The sequence below is a fragment of the Ursus americanus genome, chromosome 11, assembly GCF_024610735.1.
Source record: "Ursus americanus isolate L20-20 chromosome 11, mUrsAme1.1.p, whole genome shotgun sequence".
NCBI lineage: Eukaryota > Metazoa > Chordata > Mammalia > Carnivora > Ursidae > Ursus > Ursus americanus.
Genome location: NC_142137.1, coordinates 67,068,386 through 67,081,441, shown reverse-complemented (window position 1 = coordinate 67,081,441; position 13,056 = coordinate 67,068,386). Strand labels below are relative to the sequence as shown.

The 13,056-nt window shown below is 40.8% G+C and overlaps 1 protein-coding gene across 1 annotated transcript; it reads right to left on the bottom strand.

The window, feature by feature from the left end:
• Positions 1-234: 234 nt before the first annotated feature.
• Positions 235-13,025, bottom strand: GTF2H5 (general transcription factor IIH subunit 5). The gene is made up of 3 exons (XM_045805422.2): positions 12,942-13,025; positions 12,076-12,148; positions 235-761 (listed from the first exon to the last, which is right to left on the bottom strand). The coding sequence occupies exons 2-3, from the start codon at positions 12,108-12,110 to the stop codon at positions 581-583; spliced, it is 216 nt and encodes a 71-aa protein (XP_045661378.1). The 5' UTR covers positions 12,111-12,148; positions 12,942-13,025; the 3' UTR covers positions 235-580.
• Positions 13,026-13,056: the final 31 nt, after the last annotated feature.

Genomic DNA, 13,056 nt, shown 5'->3' with positions numbered 1-13,056 from the left:
AGGGAAATGCAAAGTGTAGCTTACATCAATGTAACATGGTTCTCTTCGCCATCTTCTTCACCAATAGAGCTGGCCAGTACGGAGATATTACTTGCAAAGACATAAATATTACCAAAGGTCCCACCTTGGCATATTTATCTAAGTAATCAATCTGTGCAGTTTGTAATTAGAACAAAACAAACCACAACCCCACTACAAAATCCCACATTAATAGGAACAAGCAAAACAAACACCTTAAACTGATAAAGGCATACTCCATTATATTCTTTAAGTATTAAACTGGTATTAAAAAGGTAGGAAAACCATTTACATTTATATTTTAACGTAGGATAATAAAAGCCAAATTACAGACAACCATTGAAGTTTTGTTTTTTTTTCTTTTTTAAAATTCTAGGATACATGTACTGGAAAAAAAAAACAAAACAAAACAAGAACACCAGCTCAGGGACTTTTTTCCTGAACAAACAACATCACAGTTTTTCTCATGATAGGCGCCTAAGCCGCTAAGTCTCATCTGTCACACAGGACACTGAATGGTGACAATCTCTCACATTTGTTAAGTGGTCAATATTGAGCATCTTCACTTCTGGGTAAGAGAAAAAGCATTTTGGTCCATTAATTCACCTACTCGCTCCTGGAGGACGTTCACCAACTCTGCGATAACGAAGACGTGAGTGTCATCAATGTCTTGAATGATGAACTTCTTCCCTAAGGCATTTGATTCATCCAAGTACAGCAGGAACTGCTTCATGGCAGGGTCACTGCAGCGAGAAACATACGATAACGACATACTGTGTTGTCAAATTACGCCTGAGTAATTAGAATTGGGCATGCAGAATTTTTAGGGTAACTTTAAAAGTTCCAAACTTAACTCCTCACTCCTTCTGTCTCAAGCATTAATGATTTGTAGACATAGCTTCATTTTAGAACTTTTCCTTTAAGTTTTAGAGAAAGAGGCCAATGATAAGATTTTAAGAGAGTAATTTGTCACTGACAAGTGAAAAAGTAATGTTCAGAGCTTTGTAGTTAATAGGGCCTAGAATCACAGCTCCCTTAACTGATTTAAAAAACGAATTTCCTTACTTGTCCATGACCATTAAAGAAGCCTATAGATTTTCACTATGTTGCCAGTGGAAAACTAATTTACAAAACCAGTTAAGCAGTCACTGTGATAACGCAGGGTGTATAGCAAAAGTCAGCTCTGGATTCAATCCCAGCTTTATCACTTGCTTGTGTGGCCTTAATATGTACTTAATCTGCACCGCTACAAAATGAGCCTACATAACAGAAGTGTTACAAAAACTAAAGGAGAATAATGTCAAGCATAGTGTTTGGCTTGCAGTGCTTCTCAAGTTTTTCTTCCTTGAAATTCTGAACTTTGTAAGTTTGAACTATCACTCAGAATCTTTAAAGGAAATCTTACCAAAATCTTCTTGAGAATACTGAACTCAAAGAAGAGATACAAATTTAATTCTATTTATTTGTGATTTTTAGTTTGGAATGAATAGAGTAAGTCACAAGGAAAAGAGGGATACGATTTCTAGGATTTACATGGGGCACCCGGGTGGGTCAGTTGGTTAAATTCCAACTCTTGATTTCAGCTCCCCTTCTCCCTCTATCCCTCCCCCCAACGCCCCCAATAAATAATCTAAAAAAAAAAAAAAAAAAACGACCCCAATTTCTGGGATTTACCAAGAGATATCTGTCATAAAAACCCTGAATCACAACAAAGGACACTCTTTAGACCTAAAATAATGTACAATAATGTGTTTAGCAAAAGATGAATATAAAAATGTTAATTAGCATGGTTTTTAAAAAATCGAGAACATATGACTTTACAAAATCTTATTGTTTCTTGAGGAATGACAACGTCAATCACAAAGATGACTGAATTCAAAAGAGGTCAGTGTAATTTCCTGAAAACATTAAAAACAAGTTTTACTTCTTTCAAGTACAAATTGGGTGTAAGTGAACCTAATAAAGGTAAAGGCTTTATTTCAATTACTAAGTGAGTATGGTTCATGGTCTATTAACTATTAATAAAGTTAAGTCCTCCTGAAAAGATGATTTTCCTAATTATTTTCAGTAACTTACCATTACAATTTTATTAACAATTTACCATACCATAAAATGACGCAAATAAATAAATAGGTCTGCCCACATCAGAACTGACACAAATTTTAAATTTAGCTTCTAGTATGCCTGTCATCTTACACCTAGGTTCAGAACACTTAGGTTATGCTTGTCCACTTAGGTTTGGCAAAATTCAGTCATATTCTATGGCTGCAGTATTAAAATGACCACTCTAATGTGCAGAATTGGTTGGTTCAGAAGTACATTTGCTACTGTAAGCTCTTTCAATAAATATTTACTGAGCACCTGTCATGTGCTAGGCACTACTCTGTTCCTGGATATTCAGCAGTGAACAATTCAGAGCCCTCCCTGTTTTGGAGCTTACATTCTACTGGTAGCACTATGATACCCACACACACACACACACACACACACACACACACACAGGGTAAGTAGGGTGAGAAATGGCAGTGATGAAAGTGATAGGATCTTGTAACTTTAGACAGGGGAGACAGGGAAGGGGTACCAAGCAGTGACATCTGAACAAACAGGAGGAGGTAGTAAGCAAGGCAGTGTGGTGACTCAGGCAAGAGCATCCCAGGCAGAGTGAACGGTAAGGCCATGGGGGCTGGAGAGGGGCGACTAAGAAGGACACGAGTGGGAGATGAAGTCAGAAAGTTAGTTATAGCTGGGCCAGATCACATAGGGCCTTGGAGGTGACTTTAAGCAATTTCGGCTTTTACTGAGTGACATGATTTAACTTACAAACAGACTTCAATTTTAAACGTAAGGATCATACTGCTTGCAGGGTTGAGAAAAGACTGGAGGGTAGTGGAGGCAAGGGCAGAAACAGGGAGACTGATTAGAAGGAGACTGTAGTAACCCAGGCAAGCGACGATAATGGTTTGGACCTACGTGGTAACAGTTGAGACGGTAAGTGTTTGGATTCTAGACACACACTGGATGTAAATTCAACATAATTTTGCTGAGACTAGACTCCAACTTTGAAGGAGAAGAATTAAGGAGACTCCCAACATTTTCGGTCAGAGCAAATGAAAAAGTGGAGTTGCCTTTTACTGAGATGAGAAGGAAGTAGGAAGAACAGGTTTGCTGGGAAGATCAAGAGTTGGGTTTGAGGCATGTTACATGTGAGATGCCTACCGGCACCCAAGTGAAGAAACTGAGTAGGAAAGTGGATATGCAATACTGACTTCAGCAGCAAAGTCCAGACTGAAGAGAAAAAGTCAGTCATCAAGCCCTGACGAGGGAGTGAACATAGCTACAGAGAAGAGACCAAGGACCAAGCCTCAGACTCCCCAGGATCAGAGGTTAGGAAGAAAGGACAAATGAGCGAAGCAGATTATAAAGCAGTGACCACTGAGGTAGGAAGGAAACCCTGAGTCCTGGAAGGTAAGTGAACAAAGGACGTTCAGGAAGAGGAAGCGATCCTTAGCACCAGGTGCTGGTTAACAGATGCGGTAAGATAAGGACGGAGACCTCAGGGCCAGGAATCACGTATGTGTTTTTTTTTTTTTAAAGATTTTATTTATTTATTCGACAGAGATAGAGACAGCCAGCGAGAGAGGGAACACAAGCAGGGGGAGTGGGAGAGCAAGAAGCAGGCTCATAGCGGAGGAGCCTGATGTGGGGCTTGATCCCAGAACGCCGGGATCACGCCCTGAGCCGAAGGCAGACGCTTAACCGCTGTGCCACCCAGGCGCCCCCACATATGTGTTTTGAATCAGCCTGTTGGTGTTTTCAAAATTTTTGACATTTGCACACTATCCTTGCTCATTTAGCCATCTCTTGTAACACCTGAGCTACATATTATTTATTATTTTTCTTTAAATTGCCTTTAAACCAACTTTTAAGCTTAACTTCACCTGGTATGAATCACCAGTCACCCTAATGTGTTTCTATCCTCAAATAAAGTAAACTGGTCATATAAAAACAATTTTTGGTTCTCCCCCTCCTTTTTGTGCTCTATGACAAACCATCCTGAACACCAGCGCCATTCCCCAGGCCTGGGGAAACACTGCTAACTGACAAATGAGATACTTAGAAAGTGACTGGCTGGTGAGACACTGAAGCAACTACTTCCCTTATTAATCGCCTCAGTGCAACTTTTTGAAAGGAAACAGCAATCTGAGACTGAACTGTGAGCATGTACCTGAAATATAACTTAGAATGATTCAAAAGGACAAAGTTTAGGAGACTTTTATTATGAAACACTGAGGAAACTGGAATATCTTGCCTGAATACAGGGCTATTTATCCCACTTCTTCATGAAGAGAGTCTATGGGAGAACTTGCTGCTAAGAAAGAAAAACAAAACCAAGTGCCCACAGACATCCTTGGTTAAAGTCCTGCAATCAGGACTAGTGAGCAAGGAAAAAAATGTCTTTGACCTGGAGATGAGAAGGTAGACATCAATCAACTCCTTCCTTCATAACCTGAGTATAACTCCTATAAAACATGACTCTAAAAAACTATTACACCACAAAGGCTCTACTAGGATGACGTCTTTAGCGGTAGAACAGACCACACACTTCACTGGTCACCTGCACAAAAATGTCAGCACTGTCCGTCTCAGGAGAATGATAATCTTGGCTCGGTCAATGGTAAACTATCTTTCCTGCTAATAATTAGCTAACAGGTGTAATTACTTAAAAATCTTAAAAGTATTTCTCCAAATTCTGTATGTCCTGAGAACAGAATGTTTTAGAAAACTGTTATTGAACATGAAATGGCTTTGTTTGCTTAAGTTTATTTCCTTCTTATAAGCACCTTCCAAAGCGTTTTTGGAATAAGTGTATTGTCCAGCTTGAGATACAGGTATCTTTACTAGGGTCCAGCATATTCTAGGTGCTCGATAAATACTTGCAATGAGTAGGGTCTTTTTTTTTTTTTTTTAAGATTTTATTTATTTATTTGACAGAGAGAGAGACAGCCAGCGAGAGAGGGAACACAAGCAGGGGGAGTGGGAGAGGAAGAAGCAGGCTCCCAGCGGAGGAGCCGGATGCAGGCTGGATCCCAGGACTCTGGGATCACGCCCTGAGCCAAAGGCAGACACTTAACGACTGAGCCACCCAGGCGCCCCCAACGAGTAGGGTCTTAAGAGAAAGACTGAGCTAACCAGAATAACAGTCCCAAGTTCCCAAAATGGCATACAATAGGTTTATTGTTAAAAAGACATGACGCTAAAAAAAAGTACTGGACTCAGCCTAACTCCAAGCCCCAGCTCAATCAACCAAAATATGGTACAAAAAATCACTAAACCTCTCCATGTCTTAGGGTCCTAGGTAGTAACATGGAGACAGTGCTACTTATATTGCAGGGTTGCTGGATTTGAGAATACATCTAAAAACACTTTGCTCATAGTAGATACTCATATGAAGAGCAATTAAAATGCCAAGAGTTTTTGGGTGTGTGGGAGGATATTGGTAGAAAGGTTCAAATTACCTACTTCTATCCCTATTAAAGGATTTGCTATTACAAAAATATTTTTCTTATTACTAGCCTGTGTATATGATATTCTAAGAATATGCACACACACATTCTTTTTAAAAACTTAACACAATAAAGGGGCGCCTGGGTGGCTCAGTCGGTTAAGTGTCTGCCCTCGGCTCAGGTCATGATCCCCGGGTCCTGAGATGGAGCCCTACATCGGGCTCCTTGCTCAGCAGGGAGCCTGCTTCTCCCTCTCCCTCTGTCTGCTACTCCCCGTTTGTGCTCTCTGTCAAATAAATAAATCTTAAAAAGGAAAAATAAAACCTTAACATTTGCTTAGTTTTGTGTTAGACAGTCTATATCAGGCTTAGTAGCTTGGGCTCTGAAGCCAGAATACTATGGTTTAAAATCTCACCTTAGCAGGTGTGTAACCGTGAGCAATTAATTTCTCTGGGCCTAAGTTTATGCATCTATAAAATGGGGAAAAGAGTACCTATATCTGGGGCACCTGGGTGGCTCAGTCCGTTGGTTCAAAGTCTGCCTTTGGCTCACATCATGGTCTGGGGTTCTGGGATGGAGCCCTGCATCGGGCTCCCTGCTCAATGGGGAGTCTGCTTTTCCCTCTGCTCTTCCCCCCTGCTTGTGCTTGGTCACATGTGCGCTCTCTCTCTGAAATGAATACAATCTTAAAAAAAAACCCAAAAAACCAAAAAACCTGTATTTCATAGGGTTGTTCTGAGAACCGAATATTGCCAAATGCTTAATATGGTATCTGGTAAACGCTCAGTGTCATTTCATGGAGGCATTCAGACCTTTTTATTTACCATTGTATTACACAATGTCATTGGCCCATATCACTTAAAATGTTTTCAAATACTTTAATAGCTACATTATTTGATTATAAAAATGTCACAAACAATGCTTAATTTAGTGATTCAGCATTTCCACATTTCCATTCAACACCGGGTGCTCATCACCATAGGTGCACTCCTTATTCCCCATCATCATCAGTTTGTTCTCTATAATTAAGAGTCTATTTCTTGATTTGTCTCGCATTTTTCCCCTTTGCTTGTTTTGTTTCTTAAATTTCACATTAGTGAAATCACATGGTATTTGACTTTCTCCGACCAACTTATTTCACTTAGCATTATATTCTCTAGCTCCACCATCAACACTCTGTTTTATTAGCACAATTACCTACATTTTTTAAAAGATTTATTTGATAGAGAGCGCGCGTGCCTATGCACCAGTGCACTCGGCGGTGGGGGTGGGGGTGGGGGTGGTGGTGGTGGTGGTGGTGGAGGGGGGAGCCACAGGGAGAGAATCAGAGAATCTCAAGCAGACTCCCTGCTACACGGGGAAACCCGACACAGCGGGGCTCGATCTCACAACCTTGAAATCATAACTTGAGCTGAAATCAAGAGTCGGATGTGTAAATGCCTGAACTACCCAGGCGCCCCTCAATCTACTACATTTTATCTGCAGTTCTGATCACCTCCTTAGGGTCACTTGTGTTCAACTGTATAAAAGCTCAAAAAACCTATTACAAATTGCCTTCTAGATCAGCTGTTTAAGACTGCACCTCTATCATTCTATCGGTAGCTCAGTGAGAGCCTGCTTTTTAAAAACTAAGACTGGAAGATAATAGTCACTTCGTTCAAGGGCTATTTTGATGTAACTTGCCAAAAAGGAGGTCTGGCATATAAACGTTTTTTGTACTGAAACTGGAATCCAAGTTATCAGAATCTGTTCTTACCTCCACTATTATTACTGGGGTAACAACTCTAAGGGAACATTAATAACCTGAATTTATGCTGAGATTACATTTCTTGACTCAATTCTGTTGACGAAATCCATTCAGTATACAAATATTTACTAAGTACCTCCTATACATATTTTAGACACTGTTCTGGGTGGCCAGGAAACTTCAGTGAATATGGCCCTTCTAACAAGCAGAGGCTCACAAGAGATATATAAATGCTGTGAAAGAACAGAACAATGGTAAGACTGCTTTTGTCTTAGTTCTTATTTGCGTCCCAGATACAATATAGGTTTATAAGCCAACGCTGTAAGGGTAAGGCTGGTCTAATAATATGTTTCTCCAGATTCTTTGCTATTATGTTGTAAACTGGCTGGAATTTGCACCTCTTCAACAAGTCTTCCTGGCTGAAGCACTTGCCAACCAAGTGGGATAACTGTCACACCACAGATGTGCTCTCGCACCTGCAGCTGGACAGGCACTGGTTGGGCATATGCTGCTTGCTTCGATATTGCTGTGCTTGGGAAAACGCTTAGTGCGAGGCTGGCAGTTGACAGTTGTGGATCCCAACAAAGAGGAAGTTTTCACCAATCTCATTCTGATATAAAAACACAAATTTAGGGGCGCCTGGGTAGCGCAGTCGTTAAAGCGTCTGCCTTCGGCTCAGGGCGTGATCCCGGCATTGTGGGATCGAGCCCCACATCGGGCTCCTCCGCTATGAGCCTGCTTCTTCCTCTCCCACTCCCCCTGCTGTGTTCCCTCTCTCGCTGGCTGTCTCTCTGTCACATAAATAAATAAAATCTTAAAAAAAAAAAAAAAACCACAAATTTATAGGGGCGCCTGGGTGGCTCAGTCATTAAGCGTCTGCCTTCGGCTCAGGGCGTGATCCCAGCGTTCTGGGATCGAGCCCCACATCAGGCTCCTCCACTGGGAGCCTGCTTCTTCCTCTCCCGCTCCCCCTGCTTGTGTTCCCTCTCTCGCTGGCTGTCTCTCTCTGTCAAATAAATAAATAAAATCTTTTAAAAAAAACACACACACAAATTTATAAACAAGAGAATTTCAATTTAGCTTTAGATTTGGGTATTTGCGAGGAAAGCATCTTCTTCTATCCCAGTACCTTGACTTTTCCAATTCACTGATAGTGGGGTGTAAATGGCCACTATTATAATCTGATTTATATGCTTCTTTACTATAGACTCCAAATTATTAAAGGAACTGACAAGACACAGAATTTAAATATGGCAGTAAGTTAAGCCATCCTAAGACAGGCGGTAAAGTCAGACTCCCTTCTTGAATGAGGATACTCATGCCTGATAAGTACTTTGCTGGCCGCCTGGACAGAATGTGTGGAACAGCACTACCTGTGCTATGACAGATGACCTTGTATGGTGATGTGGCTGGAATTCAGAGAGAAAATCACTGGAATAATGAAGTACTTTTAGGAGATTCTTGAGTGGTTTGCCTACGAACTCCAGACCTATCAAATTCTGGACTCCAGTACACCTAAATGCTCCACATAATCTATGGGGATTATGAAGTAAAAAATATAATGATACTATGTTATTAAGAATTTTCTCTGGCATCAAATACAGACATGAGGGAAACTGAAGGACTTTTCCAGTTACCATCCCAACATCTACATCTGACTGTGGAGTACCCATCAGCCCTGACCACGCCATTTATAAATCTGTTATTTCATAGGCCTGAAGTCTTTTTGGAAGATTTAATCTTTGGGAAGACAGTTACCCTTTCAAAATATTGTGCAGGCTACACTTTAGAATTCACCTTGAAGGAAAAAATTAAAGTTTTGCAAGGGCAATGTCCATCTACAAAATAAAATTTTAGTGGTCCTGGTGCAAAACAATTCTCCACAGGAAAACTGATTATCAAACTTAAGCCAATTAAGTGCTTCCCAAACTTTAAATGCTTAACAAGTTCCTTTGCATACACAATTTTGATTTAGGAGATTTAGGGTGAGGTCTCAGACTTTGCACTTCCAACAAGTTCCAGATGATATTGTTGCTGCTATTCTGGGGATTACACAAAAGAGCTAAGTGACAGAGGGCCATTAAAGCCCAGGTTTTCAGAGGTTTGATTACATGACAGCAAATCAGGCGGACAGCTCAGCCAATCAGGAAAGAAAACTAACACCTCAGCTCCTCTTACAAATCTGTATTCTGTCCTCAAGGCTATACTGAAAGCCTACCACTGAGATTTTAATGTGTCTCCTAGAGTTCCGCTCTTTAAAGTGCAGTCCAGCCATATTTTTTCAAATTATAGATTTAACACAATCCCAATCATCATGCCAAAAGGATTACTTTAGAAACAGACTAAATTATTCTAAGGTTATTCTTGAATAGACAATAATGACAAAGAAAATGGATGTGGGACAGGATTACGGAAAGTACAAGGAGAGTGAAACAATGTGATAAAAGAGATATTATCTATCGTTAGAGAAAGGAATAAATTCTGTGAAACAATTGTTCAGCTAAAACAAAACAAAACAAAACAAAACAAATGGCATGAATTCAGATCTTTACCTAATATGCTCCTCCTAGTAGAGTCTAGATAAATAAAACTTGACACATCAACAAAAACTAAAATACAAAAATCTTGCAAGAGAGAAGATGTATTAAATCCAGAGGTGAAGATCAAACCTAGAATCTGAAGAAACAAAAGGGGGAAGACTGATAGCTGACACAATGTATCCTCTGTGTTAAAAAAAATGATAGCACTGAAAGACCAACCAGAAAAATGTTTCTATTCATTAATATATGACAACATTTTAAGAAAAATAAAATACAAAAATTAGCCTAAAAGTCTTTTCCAAAAGAAAACAACACATCGTGTTTAGGACTTATGGGATCTAGATCCCTTCCTCTCACTTTCCCAAGTGAATACTTTTCTAAGCAGTTTATTAATTTCTTTTAAAAGATTTTATTTATTCATTTGAGAGAGAAAGAGCACAAGTGGGGAAGAGGTGCAGAGGGAGAGGGAGAAGCAGACTCCCTGCTGGGCAGGGAGCCTGATGTGGGGCTCGATCCCAGGACCCTGAGATCATGACCTGAGCTGAAGGCAGACGCTTAACTGACTGAGCCACGCAGGCGCCCCTCTAAGCAGTTCATTCTTATCAACACGCATTCTAGTCTCTCACATTAAAATCAAAATAACAAGACCCAGAGTCCTTTACCATATCCTTCTTTAGCTATCAACCCATTTCTCCATTCCTTTGCTCATTAATACAACAAAACTTCTCCAAAGAGCCTCCCCACTTCCTCACCTTCCTTTCCAAAGTATTCCAATCTGACATCTATCCCACCTCTCCACTAAAACAGCTCTCATTAAAAAAAAAAAGAAAAAGAAAAGAAAAAAAAATTGCTGACTTCCAGTGTGTCTTCACCTTATTCCATGTCTCATCACCACTGGACATGGCCCACTCACCCTTATGAAACATTCCCTCTCAGCTTCCCTCCTACGTCACTGGCTCTCGGCTCTTTTTGTCTTTGTTGTGTCTCTATTCAAACATTAAATCTGCACTGCTCGCCACTGAGCACTTGAAATGTGGCCAGCCTGTGAGACGGGCTGTGAAAGTAAACTCCACACTGGATTTTGAAGCTGTGGTATGAAAAACGACTTAGCAAAATTTTGAAATCTTAGTAAGAACTTTGAAGATTTAGAACATGTTGAAATATTTTGGGCACACTGGGTCATATAAAACATACTAATTGTACCTGCTTCAATTTACTCTTAATGTGGCTAATAGATTTAAGACTACATATGTGGCTCACATTATATTTCCATAGGACAATGCTGTTCCAATGCCAGAAGTATCCCACGGTTTGGTTTTTATTCTCCCCAGCCCTGCCATCACAAGCAAGTGGAGACTGAGCAAGAACTGGTCCAGTAGTTCAGGTTTTCAGACTGTGTGATAATAAAGCCCTATGTAGCTTGCTTTGAGAAATTCAATGCTGCCCCTTAAGGTTTCCAGCTTCTCCTATGAAATGTGTGCCTAGTTCAGGAAACCGGCTCTTGATTTTCTTACTCTTTTTCAAGAGCACAGTTTGTGGTGGTGAAGACATAGGGAGGCCCTAAAATTCTAGTCAATCCCTAATGGAGGACAATAGAAACACTGTTCCTCTAAAGAACGTTATCTAAAAACTACACTGTCCCTGACCAAAACGTGCTGGAAATATGCCAGTTACATCAACTGGACTGAGACACTGAAATTTGGCACCAGGGGAGCACCTGAGTGGCTCAGTCGGTTAAGCGTCTGCCTCCGGCTTGGGTCATAATCCCAGAGTGCTTCTCCCCCTTCCTCTGCCTGTGCTGTATCAAATGAAAAAATAAAAACTTAAAAAAAAAAAAAAAAAAAAAAGAAAAGAAATTTGGCACCAGGAAGAAGCGCAGCAACAAAATCTGTTCCACTTGTTATATAAGAAAAATGAGGGGCGCCTGGGTGGCACAGCGGTTAAGCGTCTGCCTTCGGCTCAGGGCGTGATCCCGGCGTTATGGGATCGAGCCCCACATCAGGCTCTTCTGCTAGGAGCCTGCTTCTTCCTCTCCCGCTCCCCCTGCTTGTGTTCCCTCTCTCACTGGCTGTCTCTATCTCTGTCAAATAAATAAATAAAATCTTTAAAAAAAAAAAAAAAAAAAGAAAAATGAAGTTGAGAAAGCTGAAGGACTTGATTCATCTAGATCTTAAAAGAAAATGAAAACATGGATTCTAGAGGAGGTACACATACATCAAGATTCAATATGGAGATTTAAATTTCATTAAGTATCAAAACTACTAACCATTCTATTAGCACTCCTTTCAAGACGTTGACCATCTTTTCCCAGTCAGAAGATGCAGATGACCTTTAAAATGCTAATAAAAGAGGTAAGGTGACAATAAATTAAAAAACATCAACTTTTTCAATATACTTTGGAGATTTGCTTCTTGAAATGAGGCAAAATATTAAATGTCACATTAAACATTTAAGTCTATAAAAAACAGGGCTAACATTAAAAAAATAGATATTTTTATTTTTAAAATTAAAATGAGTCTATTGGAATATTAATGCAGAAATCTTACTTGCAAATGCTACCCAAGTCAATTCTAATGAAAGCAAGCAACCTGCCCAATCCAAGTTTAGAACAAGAGTCACAAGATTTCTAGTCCCACCCAGCATAATGATAAAAGATAAGATTCTGGGAGGCAGAAATCACAGAACAGTAGCTGTGAAAAGGATGGTGAGGCCGACTATCTCATTTCACAGATGAGATAGAAAAGACTGGCTCCGGGGCAAAAAAAAAAAAAAAAAAAAGAGAGAGAAGCCAGGTCTCCAGATCTCGTGTTCTTTTACCACATAAATCAGGTTTCCCAATGATCTGCCCAAGGAGGAAAATATCCCACGCACCGACGCCAACTTAATCCTTAAACTTCTACACCTGGGCGCGAGCCATTATCTCCCGCAATGAAATTCACGGTTCAATTACTGCGGGACAGCTTCCAAGCCTCTTCAGGAAGGGCCCCGAGAGGTGCGGGGCACCGCCCTGTACCCCAGCACCTGGAAGACAGGTTTCTAGGTCTTTTCTTCCCCTGCCTCCTTTCCTCGGGAGCCCTCTGTTTTCCACGTACCCCACTTTCCCCTCTCGCTGGCAGAGCCCACACCACGTACCTCAAACCTCGGAACCACCAGCCCTTGGGCCTTGCCAAGCGTTCCTGCGCCGGCTACGTCATCGGTCGGCGACGCTCTTGTGGGTGGGGCGCGCCGGAGGCAGGCGGAGCGGGAG

Bases quoted from the DNA above. Each gene is read 5' to 3' on its own strand.
- GTF2H5 (XM_045805422.2), bottom strand. From the start codon at position 12,110: ATGGTCAACGTCTTGAAAGGAGTGCTAATAGAATG. The intron at 762-12,075 runs GTTAGTAGTTTT...TTCTCGCTGCAG, and splicing joins AAAGGAGTGCTAATAGAATG to TGACCCTGCCATGAAGCAGT.